Below are 19,924 nucleotides of genomic sequence, written 5' to 3'. Positions count from 1 at the left end.
CACTCTATACAGCAGCAATCTGGTCCTTCAACAGACACACACATGCACACACAAATATATATATATATACACACACCCAGACAGTTGTGTATATTGTTATATCCCCGTCATTAATATTGCCCTCATAGAATACTAGCTACTACTCCTACACTGATTATAGCCTCTGTGTGATTGCTACTCGAAAAATTGTCCATATTTTTCTCTCTACCATTTTCATTCTATAAATCACCATTATCATTTAGATTTCTTTTTATTTGCATTTCATACCATTATTGGGCTTTGGTAAGGAAAAAAAAATGTTGACATGCGCATATGTGTGAGAATATATTGTACTAATATATATGGTGTGCAGATACATGCTAACTCACATATTTCTGTCTCTTTACATCTCTCTCTTTCCCTCCTTCCATCCCAGCTCTACTTCACATCCATCATTTCCAAGGCAACCACCCTGTGAAGGCAGAGGCCACATAAAGATTAGCTGTTCTTTTTCATGTCCTTCTCCTCACCCGTCCTCCAACACTCGTTCTCTCTCTCTGTCTTTCAAATCTATATAACACTACATGAGCATCTAGCTGAACATCTCCTGCATGCTGCACACTTTCTCTGTTACATGTGATCAGTATCCTCCTGTCTGCTTTGAGCTGCCATGAGTCTCACTTCATTTGGCTGCAGATAAGGTGTCGGGGTAAATTGTGACAAAGGCACTGGCAAGGTGACAACTGAGGTGTTCTTTTACTCTGTGAATGGAACTGTCATTAAACTCTTAATCATCAGATTGTTAGAAATGGGAACTGCTCAATCTGTTTGACATGGGTTAATTTGGTCTTCAGTTTATGTGTATAGGTATGTTAAAGGAATGGCTTCCTTTTTGGTCGCTTTTAAGGAATATTATTGCTTTTCCTGCTTATCTAGAGTGAGACAATGTCATGCCTGTCAGCAGAAGTAAAGATTAATGTAACTACATTAAGCACCATTACCATGACATTGTGTTGATAGGAATGAAGGGATCACTGAAAATAAAAAAGTGACCAAATATCTAAATTCACTACAGAAAAGAACAAAAATATAATTGTGAGTAAATAAATAATTTAGGCAAATAGACATGTTAAATTATATCAAAATACAATATCCCACATTGTTTATAGGCTGTTTTGGCCTTGAAAAAATTGAGGGGATGACCAAAGTCATCAGCATTCATCCTCTGGATACCATGAATGTCTGTACAACATTTCATGGCAATCCATCCAATAGTTGTCAAGGTATTTCAGTTCAGTTGAAAGTGGTGGGCTAAAAAGATTCAAAAGTTGATGAAGGTGATATAATCAGCTTAACTGTACAATACATTTAAGTTTGCCACTTGATTGAACCCATTGATACATTCTGCCCTTATTATTATTTTCTCACCCTTAAAAACATCTTTATATCCAGCTTAATTATCAACTGAGGTTTCATCAAATGACATCACTGACTGATGTTAAATCAATGACTGTTCAACTCAACTGTTAAGCTGATGATTTACAGACTGAGCGACTGATTGCTTCTATTCAGCAACTTAACTGACTAACTAAACAACTATCTGACTAAATCAATAGTTCAGTCAGTCAGTGCAGCTCACTAACCAAACAACCAACTGACTGACCAACATACAGACTGACTGACTGACTGATTGAGCAGTTTAGACCTGTCCTGTGCACATAACTAACCCACTAACTGACTGACTAAGAGGCTTCCTCAACTGGCTGACTAATTGACTGTCTGGCTGTCTTACTGACTGTGTAATCAGTGGATGGCTGTGTGTTTATAAAGCAGCCATAGCCCAGCCACTCTGCGAGTGTCTGATTGACAGTCCTGCCTGGCAACTGTCTCCGTCCCTCCAGAGAGAGAGAGAGAGGGAGAGAGAGAGAGAGAGAGAGAGAACTGAGTGCTGTTAGCACTGAGCAGAGAAGACAGTTATTGATTTTCTACTTGTCTATTATTTTTGTTTTTCACAGAGAAAAGGCAAGTGAGCGTGTCTAGTGTGTTTGTGTGTATGTGCGTGAGTGAGCATCTTATTATATGTGGTGCAGATGTGTGTTTACATGTTGGGCTGCTGCCTGTATGTTGCCCATTAGCTTATGACCATGGGGGTGAGCGTCCCCCCACGAGTGTACACTGTTGTTCTAACTGCTATTTACTCCTCACACTGCTCTCTAATTGGATGGAAACTGACATGTGGAAGAAAACATGTGTTTGTGTGTCTGTATTTGTGTGTGCGAATCAGTGTTTTTGTGTGTTTCAAATCTAATCTCCACAGACACTTTTCCATCTCAGCAAGAGTCAGTGATAATGAAGTAGAGTTGCTGGTTCAACTTTGCACTATTTGCACCAACAGAGTGTAGAAATAAGTTTAAACTAATGTGAATAGATTGAGAAAGTGAAAATAAGGGAGAACAACAAATCACACTGTGGCTTTTTTTGACCTCACAATAAAATTATTGCTATATATAATGTCTGGATTTGATATTGTCATGCCTCGATCTGACAAATAGTCAAAAATGTACAAAAATAGTGCAAGATAAGTGTAGGATTTATTGCAGAGCACATGGATTTAACTGCATTAGCTTTAACTTGGTGTACCTAATAAACTGGCAACTGAGTGTAAGTCTTAAATTTAATGCAGACCTAGAACTAGAGTATTTGGCTGCCCTCCCTGCCCAAGGTGACGTGCATAAAAAGCTTTTCCTGTCTTTGAATTATCCAAGTGTGGATGGCGGCAGTCCAAATTTGGGCCTGGGGCTCCAAATTGAACTGTGTGTACTGTGGGAGGTTCTAGGGGTCAGTTTGAAATTCAGGAACTACTTCATACACTATGCATGAGGCATAATGTCCCATCACACTGCTGTATATGAGTGTGGCAGTACCAACACGCCCTGCCACCACACACTCACACATGCAAGCATCTACACACACAAGCGTGCATAAACTCCCTACACACACAAACAGAGCCACTTTCACACAAATAGTGCATTTTCATGCACGTACGCAGACACACACTGTCCCTCTTTATATCTCAGGACGTGAGTGGAACAGCAAAGCGAAATCCCCTTGTCACATTTGCCGCTCATCTCCAATTCAGTGGCACAGGCTGCGATGCCCTCGGATGCACTTGGCAAGTGAACAGCTAACCTGCCCGCCAGCATATCTGCCTGCCAGCCGAGCACCGAGGTAGTTAGCATGCCAACTAGCCCACCCAGCAGCCACAAGCTAATGCTTCACTAACCCTGGGTTGCCCTGTGTCTCTTTCTGTGACTGTGTCTGTGTGTGTATTGACACAAGAGGTGTTTAGTTGTACCTTATAGTAGGCCAGCCTTCTAAAACACCATCTTTAATAATGTCTACAGGAGCTATTTTTCTTATCCTAAGTATGATAGAGTGATAGTTCATCTTAAAAGCCTTCATTTAATTGTCAACTTCCAAAGAACAGTAAGCAAGTAGGAAGTAGCTTTTTACATGAATTTATTGTGTTTTGGAATGAAATTCTTCATCTGAAATAAAAGTAAAAACCCAATAAGAAACCAGATGTCTGTTAAGTCATCAGACCAATCTACTGTGGTCACATTCCAGTGCATTTTTTGTGTTTTTATTTTCGAGCCAGTGACAAAGAATAGTCTTACAAGAGTCTTGTCTCACAGATGAACGTGGTATAACACATTTTTTTCAGCACCGTAGTTTGACTTTTAACTTCTTTGTAAACACGCAAGATTAGTGTCAGTATATTAATCATTTCTTTCAGAAGCAGTTGATATACAGCAGATAAAATAAGACAAGAAACCAAGCAGTATAAGGCAAACATTGCAGCATGAAAATGCTACCTTCAAATCCACATAACCTGACAGTGATTCTTGCTAAGTAATTTGATGGGTGATGATATTATATTTGACCTTATTTTTGGTATGTGGTAGCAAGTTCCACAGTGAAAACATTTTAAAAAATTATGAAAAAGATGATCACTGTCCAAAAAAATTGACAAAAAATCACCATGTTCAAACAAGACAGTCGATTTTTCTGATGCATTTATCCAGTACAATATGTGCAATACAGCAAATGTTACAAATATTACATACTTGTATGTAAAAACAATAGAACAATAATGAAAGAGGGGTTTTGCAGTTTGAGTGAGTTTAGATGGAACATACTGCTCCAGTCAGTGTATTAAATGCAACTCTCGATGCACACCACCTCAGCCCCCTGCAGTGCCTCTATTTTGCGTGGACTAATAAATTAAATAAGGTTGTCATTACTCTCGGCCTTCATCCTCTACAACTGCCACGCATGCAACAGTGCGGAGCACTGATAAGCAAGTATAAGGCAGTCACAAGCTCTTGGAATTTAAGGTGCAGAGTAGTTGTGGTTAAAGTGCCATGCTCAAAGGTTTTTTTTCAGTAGACAAGTTTGTTTGAATGGTTACTTGGTCTTTACAGTTGTTGCTGTTGCACAGCGATTTCACAAAAATTCCCTCTGTTCAGTTTATGAGTGTGGCCAAAATATCTCAAGTGTGGGTCTGTTGTACCAATAAACCACTTCAGACCTCCCTGCAGCTACTGTGATTCATTGGATTGGATTAGAGCTTGAGAGTGTGTGTGTGTGTGTGTGTGTGTGTGTGTGTGTGTGTGTGTGTGTGTGTGTGTGTGTGTGTGTGTTGCCACATGCAACACTCCCAACGTGTATACATCATGTTTTTATGTCTTACACTTAAGGATGAATGTAAATGTTGTCCTGTTAGTTGAATAAATGCAAGAGTTGCACTAGTCCACATCAAAAACATTGTCATTTGAAATGGAATTGGTTCCTTTCCTCAAAGAAAGTTCCTGATGAATGAGTCCTGTCTCCAAGTGAGTGAGGATCATCTCCCAAAATCAGAGAAAGAGCCCTTAAAAAAAACTGAAATCTATGGCTTCAGGTTTTGGGGCTAGTAGACCTGGAATGATCTGCTTGTGACATTGGTGTCCTTTGAGCATATTTGTTACCAAAAAATAAAGCTACACTAGTTTGCTCTTTGTCTCTCTCTGGGCACGTAGTCAATTACATAATAATGTATATGTATGAAACAGATATTGAACTTACATTGCAGATAGAGGAGTCTGCATTTTAAATATCTACTCCAAACATTTTACTAGGTAGACGATTTAGCTAGACAGCTAGCTAGCTATACAGTTAATACAAGGCACAAGACAGCAATGATTATAAGAAATGCACTTTGCCGTCAAGAGTCTAAGTTAGGTTTCAGGAAAACAGGAGAAGTGCTGAGCTTTCTCAAAGTGATATTTTGATATTTAAAGGTGGTACCTTCTGTGCATTGTTGGTAATGTGCAGTGTGACTCTGTGGCTGCTCAGGGACGGGATTTCCTGTGATGCAACGTTACTTTTGCGAGTTTCCCCTTGGGTTCTAGTAATGTAAATTTATAATTTGACACTTTCTCTTCTTTTCTACCCTTCCCCCTCCTTGTCTCTCTCCTTCCTTTTCAGAGCTCACTGACAAATCACGGCTGAGAAACCCAAAGAAAGCAGGAACAGAAGAAGTGAAGAAGCGGAGAAGCAGAGAAAAACATCAGATCCATCCATTTCTTGCCTTCTGTCCTTCTCCTATCCGTCCATCCATCCATTTATTTAGCCACCATCACTGAATAACCAGCTCCTCTTTCACACTCACGATCCTTCTTAGTTTTTGAGTGTATTATCTTGACTTGTCACTCCAGAGTGTATGATGTGTTGATTTATTGTCAAGTTGCGCCGGCACACCCCTGCCACGGCAGAAATAAATCCCAGTGATCTGGTGGTGATGAGACTGCAGGTTGTGTGTCTTTGTGTCTTGTGTGCATGTGTGTATGTGGCGCACTCTTGTCATACCACGCTAATAATGCTTCCACTACTGAAAATGGGGTCGTGTGCACCCTTCTGACAATGCTGTACAGGCCCAGGGGCTTGATTGTGTGTCGTGCTCATGATTTCATTAAGGGAGAGAGAGAAGGAAAAGGAAAGTGAAGGAAATGAGGGATAAATGAAGTGGACGACAGATGAATAGTGAAGTGTGTAAGTGTTAATGTGTGCGTATGTGTGTGTGTGTGTCTGTGTGTCGTCACGTAAAGGTGCTTGCGTGAGTGCGTGCGTATGAGCAACACACTGGACGGGCCACATATTGTCCCTGCTAGCTGTGTTGCCATGGTGATGGGGGGTTAGTGCTAGCAGCAAGGTGTGGAGGAGCCTTCCAGATAACCCTGAAGGTCAGCACACAGAGCACTACTCTGTACACACACACACACACACAAACACACACACACACACTTAACCCTCTCCCTGTGTGTGTGTGTGTGTGTGTGTGTGTGTGTGTGTGTGTGTGTATGTGTATGTGTGTGTGTGTGTGAAAGAGTGGGACTCATTTCCACTTATATATGGACATGGTTGGCCACCCTCAGAATGACAGAGGCTTGTTATCGCATAAACACACAGACACACGTACATACACATATATTGCACACATACACACAATCACACAGCAGACACACTGAGAATATTAATGGCCTTATAATATGCCCACATACTTGTGCCTGGATATAAATCCACATTCACACAAGTGGCAGTCAGTGTAAATGTAGTGGAGAGTATTTGTTAATGATAGCTGTGAGGAGCGATCTATTGATCAGTTTCACTCCCACTTGCCACCATGGCATCGATCAGCACGTAACATGCACAGTGCCATTGACCAATCCATACAATATATGCTCTATTATAGAAATCTAGTAAAGTGAAAGACAGAGACCAATGAAATGATGAAGAAATTGATTTAGGAGTGTGTGCATGTGTGTGTCTGTCAGTGCAGTTTTGTGTGTGAGTCGCTGAACACCACCAACTACAAACTCTGCCTTCTCACCAGGGATTAGGCAGCTCCAACCCAACAGACATGATGCACATATTACCTATATTAAAGCCAGCACCATATTAGAGGTTTTAGCCAGTGACTCTCATATCCTTCCTCTCTCTGTGACATTTCTTTACAAATACCAGCCTCTATTCACTGTGTTATTGCCTTCTCCCATTCAGCAATTCTCTGATTAAACAAGCCCCTGAAAAGCCCAGGCGCTGCTATCTGCCATTTGGCTTTTATTAGAAACCCACCCCCTTTAATTAAATTGGCTGAATTACAGAAATATCACGGATATTTCACCAATATATCGGATAAGAGAGCACAATGGGTGAAAAAAATGTAAGGCTGGACTTTATGAAATGTTTTGAATGTGGTTTGGTGACAAAATGAGATAAACACAATCTTGATGGCGGGGTGATGTTTGTTTTTTCAGTTTTTTTAAGGAAGCTGAGGTTTGTTCAATTTGAATGAGTCTCATCACAGCGCATGCGCCACAGCTGAAACTCTCAGTTCCTGTAATTTTTTTTTTTTTTTTTACAGCATCTCTTAAGAACTTGATTTATTTTTCACTCCCTCCTTCTCCTCCAGCTCCATGTCAACCCTGCACCTTCAGTGCCATGCCTTTCTTTTCCCACCTTATTACTGTGAAAGGCATTGGATTGAGGTTGCCATGGTAACTAGCCCAGCTTTGATTGGGGGAGACAGCTGCATGGAGCGAGGTTAGAAGATGGCTGCTCACGCCTTTCAATGCGCCACTATTGATTTCCAGTCCTTGACAATTACTGGGCCCAGTTGACTACAACAGTTTGCAGAAAATGTGCATAAAGCAGAGCGTGCGTGTGAGTGTGTGTTGTTGCCGCCGTAATGCTCACTCTGCAGCCAACATACAGTAATTGTCTTTTTTCCACCCGCTTAAATACAGGTGTTTGTCTGAAAAGCCATTCCTTGAGTCGGTGCCAGAGCTTTAACCTCTCAGACGTCCTGTAGCTTGAGACAAGTTTGACAATCAGCCACGGAGCCTAATGTTATATGTTTTAGCAGCTCCGCACCGTCTCCTTTGTTCCACTCTTGTCAGCTGTTCTTTCTCATCCAGCTGAAGAGGTGTCGGCAAATGAGAGGCAGCGTCAGACTTTGACAAACTGCTGCCCTTTGTAAAGACTTAATGGGGATCAATTCAAGTAAAGTAAGACACTTGTAGAATTCACATGCAGTCAGATAAAATGCTTAGACACACAAACACACATGTAGCTACATCTTTCACCCGCTGCTGAGTCTTTTACCCTGCACTTTTCTCCGTCCTGAGCTGTTTCCCTCTCCTCTTTTCCTCACTCCTCCCTCAGCCAACTTGCCAATGTATGTGTGAGAAGTCGACAGTGAGCCTAATTGGAGTGTGTGTCTCCATCATTGACAGTCTCCATTCTGTTTTTGCACGCAGCACACACTCACATGGAGCTCTCCAGCTAATTGAATAGTCTTTTATTAAACTGCGTTAATGTGAACTGGAACTGGCTGCTGGTGAATTGAATTAGACCCCCCACTACAGTCACAAACCATACATAATCACGCCCAGCTCAGTGACACAGTCGGATGGATGGAGCCTCTGCGTGGAGGGAGGCAGGAGACGCGGAGACAGGAAAGTGAGAGTGTTTTAGAGGATTGGTTCAGAAGATCTGTGTGAAAGTGTGAAAGGTCTATGAGTTACCAAATCGCAGCTCCATCAGTCAGCACTGATGTGTGCAGTTTGGAGAACAATTTAAAGCTGCCCTGTGGAGTTTTTTAGCAACATAGTAGTGCTGCACAGCTGTTTTTCTATGAGTGGGTCCCTGTGCAAGCGCACAGGCACATGTAGGTGATGTGATTCACATTCCTACCGATGGTTTCACATTCATCCATCTGCAGGTGACAAGAAACCAAACACACAGCTCTTCACAGCAAGCCTCAGATGAGTTCTACACACGCGGGTAAATTAATCCTGACAATAACTGACAGTTACATAACACTAGTAATTGGGAAAAGTTTTTGATTTTTTTTTTTTTTGGGGGGGGGGGGGGGGGGGGGGGTGGTATTTTTGTTTGTATTCATTTGATTTCTTCCCTCAAGTTTTATACCAAGGGGCTGACACAGTTATCTTGTTGACTTCATCAGCACTGGATCACATGTGGGTCAGTTGTTTGCCTTCCAGTCAACTCTGATCCACTTCTTTGCACACACAGTGTAAAACAAAGTCCCACATTGCCCCAGATTCCCCTCTCTCAATGCAGTGCTGTTTAATTTTCTGGTCACACCCCCACTCAGTGATGTCACCATAGGTGTTCAGTCTTTGACAAGTGAAGGTTCACTGAGAAGGAAACTGCTGGTTCACTGCTCTCAGCTGACAAAGAGAAAAAAAGCCTGGTGGATGTAAAAGAGACTCCGTGTAACACAAAGCTAAACACGACTCTTTCTCATGATGCAGTGTCTTGTGGCTCTGTTGAAGCTCCTGCTCTTTCACCCTGCAGGACAGATACTCACACCTGCGCTACAAATATCCGGGGTTTTTTCCAGTAATCTAATAAGTGTAACAATCTACCACAAAACCACAAACTTGACCTGGTTCATCTGTGGTAATTTTAAGTCTTAAAATGTTTTTGTGTAGAGTTCTTCTTTGATTTTATGAAGTGAAATGGGTCCCCATCAGTTAATCCTCGATGTTAGCTGCACTGGGTATTCTCGCTCCATTTGACCCCCAGGGAGAGACACTTTCAGTTTCATCTAGCATCCGCAGACTAAGACGCACAGAGAGAGGAAGAATACAAAGGGTGGAAGGACTTAAGAGAGATAACCAGAGGGCTCTGAAGCAGCAGGGGATCTGACCCAAGTGTCTGGAGTGAAACTTGGGCTGTCACAGCACGTGACTTGAGGGTGGAGCAGTTCAAGAACCCTACACTGTCATGGCTGACACCGGAGGAGGAGGGGAGCCTTGGAAGAAAGGAAACAAAAAGAAAAGCAGAAGGCTGAACAAACCCAGTACACAAGTGAGAGACGGGAAAGGGAACAAGGGAACGAGGTCAAGGTTATCAAGGACAGAGTGTTTCATGTGGGAGCAGGGGGCAGACACAGGGAGACAGGGACTGGTGAGGTTAGAAAGGTAGAGAAAAGAGAAGTAGTAGGAGAGATGGTCCACAGAGGCCTGTAGAGGCAGCTTAAAGACGATAGCTCCCTCCTTTCTGCTTTATTATATTACACTGGTGGATAAAAGAATCTGACATCCTCTAAAGTCATTACAGCCCAGTAAGACTGGCTCAGAGGGCAACGCAACTCCTTAACCCCTCTCAGCACACGCCTGGATGTGTGTGCATCTCTCAGAGGGTGATTGAATGAGAGAAAGGGTGTGCACGTGTGAAAGACTGAGCAGGCCTGTTTGTGTGTATATGCGTGCGCACACATTCGCCCAACCAAAGTGGCACATCACTTAATCCTTCCCTAGTAACTAGGATAAGCCACCAGTCTTATCTTTCCTCCCCCCCTCCTTCCATCCCTCACTCTTTCTTTCCTCGGGAAACTATTGTCCCTTTTCCCGTCATACCCTCCACAACCCCCCCCCCCCCCCCAATTCTTATTATTACCCTCCTCTGCCCCAGACTTTAATGCCTCATTATTCTGTATTTAGGGCCTGGAATCTTCTCTTGCGCCGGGGAAAACATGGATGCTACATTTCTTTGGTTCTTTATTGCCAGGTTGTGCACAGGATTTGAGAGCAGCTTTCCGGGAGAAGACGGATTTTGCTGCCATCGACAATCATGCAGCCGGCTCCTGGCAAGGTGTGATATTGTGATATTATGCCAGGAAGTGCTGCTACAACTACCCTTGGGAATGCAGCAACAGGTCTAAGAGTACCTGAGGTTATGCGTAGGTGCAGTAAATGTGTGGTTTGTTTTTAAAGCAACACATAAATTGTAGGCAGAGGGCAAATGTATGACTATCCTAACCTTTTATGTTCTTTTATTCAACTAGGTTATGCTTAAATGTTAGATGTCCCGCTGCAATTCACAAGCTGGAAGTGACAAATATGTGTTTTTATGATACAGAAGCCAGGCTTTTAGCATCTTTCAGCTCACTGCTTTGGTTTTACAGCTGCAACTTCACAATTTTGTTTTAGTCTCACCGCTCTCAACCTCAGGAGGTGTTCAGCAAAAACAAAAAAAAAGCTCAAACAAACCCAGTGTGTGCTGCCTGCTCAGCACCAAACAGCAGTCAGATGAAATTAGCAGTTAGCTGGTGAACATGGCGGAGTATTTAGCAACAGAATAGCCGGATATTTCTCTCAGGAGGTGGTGAGGAGCAGAACAGAGATAAGAGGAGTGAACGTTGAGCTTGCACCATAAGATAAAACAGTATGTCAATGTTGTGTTTACAGCTTATTGTGATGCCCCCATTGGCTTAAAAACAGTTGTTGCTGCTTTAAGGGGCGACTCTTGAGTACAACTGTCTCGAAATTTTGAAATCAAACCAACCAGCAGTAAAGTGTTTTATCAGAAAAAAAGGAGTGAAATAATCAGGGCACTCAGAGGCCTCAAATATTTATTTTTTTCCCCATCTGCCATTTTGTTATAAACATCTAATTTCTGTCTGCTCTTGAATACTTCTCCCATGAAACCTTTACCGAACTTTCTTTCTTTTTCTTTCAGTTTGCACAGAGACAGTTTAAGGTTGGGGGAACATTGTGTTTATTTATAACATTAATATAAGGCCACTGTGGCGCCATTTGAAACTTTAGTTCCAGCTCCTTTGAGTGAACAGTCGGAGGCCGCATCGGTCAGAAAGTGATGCAGGATTGACTCTTGCTTACAGAAGTTACTTTCTTCTCTTAAACCAAACACAGAGCAGCTGTAAATTCCTGGAGCTGCGTGAAACATAATGTGTTGTCTGACCACATCTAAAATCAAAAGTGGTTGTAGCTATTCCAGACTTGCCGAACAGGGCGGCACGTGATGAATCATACAAATCCAGATGGCAGCACACACTTTCAGACGCTCAACTCTCGAAGGTATTCACGGTGTTGAACACAAGTAGTAGCTGCTACTTGATGCGTACTGTCACCTTAAGAGGGACCCGGTCAGGCAGCTACACTTAATGTTTGACACTCACTTCTCCTTCCTCATACTCACTCTCTCTTCCTGTCACTCATGAACTCACACACAAACGTACTGTCAATAATGGCAGGGTGCTGTTTGTTTAATGATCCTATCTTCCCAGATAGACGGTTGCTATCAGCTTTGTCTGTCACACAAAGAGAAGAGAGGCAGCACGGGTACAACTGGATCATCCCTCCACACACACACACACACATACATACATCGCAAGCCCCTCTATCATTGCGCCCTCCCTTAGACTTCCTGTGTCAACAGAAGCTTTGATTAACTGGGGACAGGCACTAGCCTTTGTAGCACTTGGACAAAAGCAGGGTTACATGGTGAATTTTTATTGTAAGACAGCGCACGGCAAGTTGCAGCAGTGAAATTATGTGATACGGACTGGCACAGCGTGAAAAGCTCTAAAAAGAATATTTGATTTTAATACATCAAATCGTTTTCAATTTTCCTTTCAACCCCGCTGCTTTGTTTTTCCACTCCTTGTTTGTGATTAAAAGGAATTTTTTTTTTTTTTTTTTTTTTTTTAAACTTCATGTGTGCCGACTCTCATCTTGTAACTTCAGCTGGGAATCATCTCAAGAGCATAAATTAAATGCAGCCAATTTCCTTCCCCCACTGACTGTGATTCTACCTTAAATTTCCAATTAGCTGCCTTCACTTTAGCTATCAGTCACTCTCCAGAAAGGCTTTCTCTCGCCGCCACATGATGTACATCAGCAACACTGTGATCAATTTAACTCTGATGATAGGCATGTGGGCTGTATCCATCAAACCCGGCTAGTTATGACAGCAAAGGGAAATTAATATTTAGCTGCTTTCTTGTGCTTTCATGAGATGTGATGTCTGTGAGTGCACATTAGTTTGTGGATTCTGTGTGTGTGTGCTCACACCCTGAAGGCAGAAAGTGTGTGTGTGTGTGTGTGTGTGTAGTAGCAGACAAGTGACGGGGTGAGGGACCTCTGAATGACGCCCTCTGCCTCTTTACCTGCTGGCAGGGAGTCTGCCAGGTGAGAAGCTGGCCAGTGCCAACAGGGCAACTGAATGCCAATCAGCAGTGGCCTGGAGGTCATGTGTGATCAACTTTTGTTAGGAGAGGAGGATGATAAACTCTGGTGTGGACTCTTTATTGTTTTAATGAGCTATGTGTTTGTAACTGCATATTAGAGTCATGTGGGGACCAGGTTGACAAGGTTGTGGTGGAGGCAAGAGACAGATTTTGACACATGCTCAGGTATGAGAGGAGGGTGGAGTGTGAGCTGTCTGCGGAGCGAGCAGTGAAGCCTTCCTCTGCCTATAGATGGCAGCATTACACTCCTGTGTCCCTGTGTCACACCCCTCTTAACAACCATTTCATTGCAGCACGGCAAAGACTTTCTCCGTGACACTGTAGATCCCAGAAGGAAGATTCTTTTTTCACTTCATTTGGAGATCGACTCAGGTAGTGGCGACCTGGGACTGAGACAGTCTCGGTTTCTTGCTCAAGGACGCTTATGCAGGCCACCTTCCCTGCTGTTGTGGGGCTGCTGAGGACACCAGGTCAAATTTTGACAGAGGGAGAGATAAAAAAGCGATCACCTTTTATGAAAGTGCAGTGCAATAAGGAACTTAACAATAAATTTTATAGTTTCCTTTACAAGAGAGTTTTATAATGCATTCCATTCATATCCCTATCATACTCAGTTCTGTGAGTTCAGTGTGAACATCACATCTCATACATAAACACTGAAACAGCTGCAATATGTCACTTCATAAAGGTTTGTCAGTATCCTTTTAGAAGGTCAATCAATATATCATATTTTCTTTGTATTATGAATTGAATTTTTGTAGCGATAAGGTGTCTCAGCCAGAGTCATAGCACATGACCTCTCGTAAATCATAATGGGACATTTTTACAGTTTGGTTTGTGCAGATTAAACAAACAAGATATAATGTGAGCTTCAAAGGTGCCAGTAAGAGATTTTGTTATGTTTGGACAAAGCCAGGCTAGCTGCTTCCACCCGTTTCCAGTGTCTATGCTAAGCTAAGCTAATCAGCTGCTGGCTCTGGCTACATATTTACTGTACAGACACAAGAGTGGTGTCGATCACCTCATCTTCCTCTCAGCAGGAAAGCAAATGAGCATAATTCCCCAAATGTCAAACTATTCCTTTAAACCAAAGGCCTTTGACCGATTGGTGTGCACACCATCACACGGCCCACATAAACTAGGTCACACAATCAGTTGTACAGATGCCTCTACATACTGTTTACTATCACGGCCCATGAAATTGATTCTTTTTATCTGTATGTTTGTGAGCGTTTTCGCTGCGTGACACAGGTTGCTCTCCCTCTTTCCCTCCATGCCCTCGCCATACAGTAACCTGGTATGTCTGTGTCGTGTGCGAGATACTCATTTCATGCTTCATTTGTCGCCTCACGAGCTCCGTTAATAAACAAGACCCTTTGTTGCTGCTTTCTCTCTAACACCTCTCTCTCTCTCTCTCTCTCTCTCTCTCTCTCTCTCTGTGTGTGTGTGTGTGTGTGTGTGTGTCGGCTGTCAGACACCTTGTCCTCAGCTTGCGGGATTAGGTGAGGCATCATGTTCATCGGCATCATGCTGCTGTTGTGTCTATAGTGGGGGGAAAATATCGTCAAACTCATTACCAACTTCAACATCACCCGTTTAGGGATTATAACTCCTTCCATCAACAAATCAGTAAATCTGATTGTTCTCGGATTGTGCGACGATGGATTTTTGAATTGAAAAATGGTGCCGTTTATATGGATGTAATCATGGGAAAGTGTTGAACTGCTATTTTTTCTGTCCGTCGTATCTATCTGTCCATGTGGCCATCTATCTGTGTGTGTATCTCTGTAGGGGGAAAAAAACAAACATTACATAATAATTGCTCAAGGGCAGGGTTCACCTTCCCATCTGCCCAGAATGCACCTGTGATGGGAGAGCAGCGCTAACACCTGAAGCGCACAAAGGAAGGTCCATTTTCCATTCAATCCCTATTCTCCCAAGAATTTTACATCTTTGAAGGACCTCGGCGAGGGTTCTGCAGTCAATTTTCTTTGCAATTTCTTTTTTTTTTTGAAACACTTTCCACAAAATTATTCTCTTTCAGACGACTGAAACACTTTGAGGTTGATGCACGAAAAGACCAGTTGAAATAAATGTGACTATAATAATGACCTTGATTTTCAGAGTTGTGTAGGTTTTTTTTAACATGGCGTTCAAATTTGTTTAATAAACTAAAGCAGTTACATTCAAGATGATGAAGAGGATATCACAGTAATTCATATTATTTTCACTTTATGCTGCACTGTCTATTAGAAAGAAGTTTCCTTGGAGCCTAACATTGAATTTTGAGTTTATTTTTTCCACTCAGACAGCATGAAGGAGTGTTTATATGTTGTGTTATTAAAAGGGAGAGAGCTGAGACAGTGACTAATCTATTTCCTTTCACACAGCAGCCAGTAATCACTGTTCTATGGAGCTGCTCACCCATCCATCCATAATGTTATCAAGACACATTATCTGTGTGTGTTTTTTCAGTGCGTGCTTTATGTGTGTCTGTGGCCTTGTGTGATTTTTAGGGTCTTTGAAAGCAGGTGTTAAAAATGTTCGTGTGGGCATTTTGGTGCACGCAAGAGTGCACATTTGTGTTTCTCAGAATTAAAAATGTGTGTGTGTAACTTTCTGTCAGAGCTCCATCCAAGCTGGAGATCCAAATGCAACACGTTTTCCCCGCAGCCTGTGGCTCGATCTCACATTGTCAACCAGCGGAGGTCACACACTAATGTGTGAACATCGGCCCCTGTCCTCAGACCTGAAAGGCAGATGACGCTTTCTGCTCGGACAGGGCCACAAAGACACATCTCCCAGCTGGTTTTTACAGGATGTCGAGTGGGCTGCCACCAGTTTCTTTTGTATCACATGTCAGTATGAAAGTTTGCAGTGCTGTGTGTGGTTCAGATTGAAATGTACAAACCGGGGCGTACATCTGATAAAAATCTTACAAAGAGGGAGATGTTGTGGTACATCAGGTGCAACAGGATGGTGTGGTCAGTGTTACATCTTGTGCTAAAAAGACAGATGATGAATGATGAATGTTCTGCGGGAACTTTTATGAAAAGAGTTGAAGAATCAAGGTAACTTCAACTGTCAAATGCGGCAGGGATCTTTTATTTTTTGCTCTGCAGTCAATAACTTTTTCCTTCTCCTCATCCTTGTTTTTCTCTTTTGTTTCTCGCTCATCCCACTCTCTGACTCACAATAGAGCTTTCTGTTGGTACAAAATGATCCGGTCTAGTGAGTGAAACCGTTTCTCATTATAATTATATTTCTCTGCAATATAATTTTAACACCTTTCTCTGATTTAACTTCATTTTGTTGCTGTCAGATAAAAACACTGTATCACCTTTCACGGCTATGAAATACATTATTTGAGTTTATCGTGTGGGGTTTGAAAGCAAGGGGTGGAAAATGTTTCCAAGCTACAGAAGACCAATTACGTTTGCTTTGTACTAGAGTTCTGAATCCATATCTCAAAATAATGAGGTGATAATGAAATGGCAACTCAGTCTGTTTCTCAGGCTAAAAGTATGTAATCTTTCATCCAGTATGAAAACAAAATATCAAACTGGTTTTCACCAAACATGGGTGATCAATGATTTTTTTGATTTATTTATTTTGATCACTGGGGCCAGTGGAACAAGCTGTAAACACAAAGTTGATATGGTGAATTTGTTAGCAGACAGTTGCCTATTTACACATTCAGCAGTTACAGAGCAGCATTAGTCTTCATGTTTCAGGTCATCTGGTGAATCTAAGTCCAATATTCACCTCACTTTTAGATCGGTTTTTGGGCTCCACCAACTTTCTTTTGTATCCCATGTCAGTATGAAAGTTTGCAGTGCTGTGTGTGGTTTAGATGGAAATGTACAAACCAGGGGCGGATGCGTTGGGATGCAGAAGAACCTTACATCTAATAAAAATCTTACAAAGAGGGAGGTGTTGTTGTATATCAGGTGCATCAGGTTGGTGTGGTCAGTGTTACATCTTGCGCTAAAAAGAAAGATGATGAATGACTTTGACACTTCATTGACGCTATTGATGGTAATTGATAATATATTGATGAAAAGATTGCATTCCCCACCTTTGTGACAAAATTTCTATTTCCTTTATTTTCCTTTCCACTGCATCTGTCTGGCACACGTGGATCAAGATTACTTTTAGATTTTCATTTCAGTTATTTGCAGATCTGAAATTAGAATGTGTTGTGAGCATGTTTACGTACATACATTTAACAATAAGCTGAGAGCTATTTTAGCAATGCTGGAATATGAGAGGACAGCTCACACAGCAAAAGCATGAGTCCTCAGTGATCTACCCTCTATCTACTGTGTGTGTGTGTGTAAACAGGATGTGTAGTGGTCAGGCACTGATCACCGTGAGAGTGTTAGGACCCCGACCTCGACCCCAACGTGACCCCAGCTCTGTTTTACTGCCCTCAGCCTGCTACCACCTACACCTGTCGTCACCCATTAGGTAGTATGGCAAGCAACGCCACAGGTTGTGTTCTCATTCACCCTTTGACCTTTCTTTCAGCAACATATACACATGATATAGAACAGACAGGAAACCGTCTTCACACACAGTGCAAACTGTTCACACGTTTGGAGGGAAACCACTCTACTGTGCAGTGTATCAGCTGGAGGTGAGATTTGGCTTTTATTCAGCATTTACTCTTTAATTAAAACATGTCCTACAAACACATTACATGAATAGAAGAGAAAAAGAAAAATCATTTCATAAAATCTAGCTAACAATTACAACTATTTCTAATCATTTATAAAATATCAGAATGATGTCTAACGTCAAATTACTTGTTTTGCTCTTTAGGATCAAGACTTTTCTCTCTTACTCGCTTAACAGTCCGAATCCCAAAGATGTCCAGTTTGCAATAATGTAAAACAGAGAAAAGAAGCCTGATAAAGCAGCCTGTGATGTACAGTGTAATTTCATTGTATGAATCAGGTACCAATGAAATACCTACTGGTACTAGTACCTGTAGGTACTGTGGAGGAAAAATGTCTGTACACAACGTAAATTGTAGGCAGTACAATGTAAAGAGTCACCAACAGTAAATACTTGACATTTCTGCTTGATAAATGACATGCATGTTTGTTGTTTTTTGTTGGTTTTTTGCCTTTAAAAGTGTCGGCCTTACCCAAAAATAGGGATCTCGCCAGACAAAACATATTTCAAACAGAGGGTCACGGCAGGAGGTGGGTCTTAGGTAAGGTGGAGAAATATTTGCGTGAATTGTGAGTCATATAGGACTGGTTTTTCTGCAGATCCTTTCTGGATATTGGAAAGCAGCCTGTGCGCCCTGACTCATTCCGTTCTCCCCAGGGAGTCCTCTCTGTCAGACTGCTGGGGAAATTGACCTGTGAGTAAAGCGGGCATTTTTGGGAATGGTTATTTATTGAACTGGTAGAGAGGAGACTTGATGATTCACTGACAGGTTCTCTCACACACGCCTCCAGATGCACACATACAAAAACACAAATGTTCTTCTTACAGTCTGCAGAAACTTTTATGAAAAGAGTTGAAGACTCAAGGTAACTTCAACTGTCAATTGTGGCAGGGATCTTTTTTTTTTTTTTTTTTGCTCTGCAGTCATGAGCTTTTTCCTTCTCCTCGTCCTTGTTTTTCTCTTTTGTTTCTCGCTCATCCCACTCTCTGACTCACAATAGAGCTTTCTGTTCGTACAAAATGATCCGGTCTAGTGAGTGAAACCGTTTCTCAGGTCTTTGTAATATAATTTTAACACCTTTCTCTGATTTAACTTCATTTTGTTGCTGTCAGATAAAAACACTGTATCACCTTTCACGGCTATGAAATACATTATTTGAGTTTATCGTGTGGGGTTTGAAAGCAAGGGGTGGAAAATGTTTCCAAGCTACAGAAGACCAATTACGTTTGCTTTGTACTAGAGTTCTGAATCCAAATAATGAGGTGATAATGAAATGGCAACTCAGTCTGTTTCTCAGGCTAAAAGTATGTAATCTTTCATCCAGTATGAAAACAAAATTTCTGGTTGTTTTCACCAAACATGGGTGATCAATGATTTTATTGATTTATTTATTTTGATCACTGGGGCCAGTGGAACAAGCTGTAAACACAAAGTTGATATGGTGAATTTGTTAGCAGACAGTTGCCTATTTACACATTCAACAGTTAGAGAGCAGCATTAGTCTTCATGTTTCAGGTCATCTGGTGAATCTAAGTCCAATATTCACCTCACTTTTAGATCTGTTTTTGGGCTCCACCAACTCCTGAGGGAAATACCTGACTCTTTAGCTGGAAAATGCTCCACTATGCTAACTATGCTCCACTAGCATTTGGTGCTTGGTGCTATTTAGTGTTTTGACTTGAAATGACAGGTGGGAAAACATCCAAAAGTTGCAGCCGTAAAACCAAAATAATGAGCTGAAAGATGCTAAAACACGAGAGTCAGGTGATAATTCTCTGTGGGTTTGTGACTATGAGCGACTCCTTTCATATTACATGTAGCCATTTGATCCATTGTTAATATAAAAATACTAATTCATGCAAATTTATGAGCTTTAACTAATCACAGATTTACCTAAAACGGAAGAATTTTGTTTTTAGAAAAGTCTATATAACACAATTGCGAATGGTCTGTGTTTCCACTGAGTGGTGTTGTCCCAGTAAAGCTGGGTTTTCTCCTCTCGCGATATCCAATTAAACATGACAACAGATTTCCAGCAGTCTAACTCTCGGTTGGACCTGCTCCCTGGCTCCTGGTACGTCAGGGGCCATGGTTACTGAATGTAAAAAAAAAAAGTATTTCCATTTCAATTCTGTGAAATA

General features: G+C 41.7%; 1 protein-coding gene across 4 annotated transcripts in view; it reads left to right on the top strand.

Moving 5' to 3' along the window:
* Positions 1-5,832, top strand: part of LOC139630539 (MICOS complex subunit mic25a-like) — a 51,302-nt gene extending 45,470 nt beyond the window's left edge. For all 4 annotated transcript variants that reach the window (XM_071494096.1, XM_071494097.1, XM_071494098.1 and 1 more), the window contains one exon: positions 5,509-5,832. In XM_071494096.1, coding sequence (XP_071350197.1) covers positions 5,509-5,532 — 24 coding nt within the window. In that variant the 3' untranslated portion in view covers positions 5,533-5,832. The remainder of the gene's footprint in view (positions 1-5,508) is intronic.
* Positions 5,833-19,924: the final 14,092 nt, after the last annotated feature.

The sequence above is a fragment of the Trachinotus anak genome, unplaced genomic scaffold (assembly GCF_046630095.1).
Source record: "Trachinotus anak isolate AG129_WGS33_773 ecotype Australia unplaced genomic scaffold, CSIRO_AGI_Tana_v1 ptg000013l, whole genome shotgun sequence".
NCBI lineage: Eukaryota > Metazoa > Chordata > Actinopteri > Carangiformes > Carangidae > Trachinotus > Trachinotus anak.
This window is presented reverse-complemented; position numbering and strand designations above follow the sequence as displayed.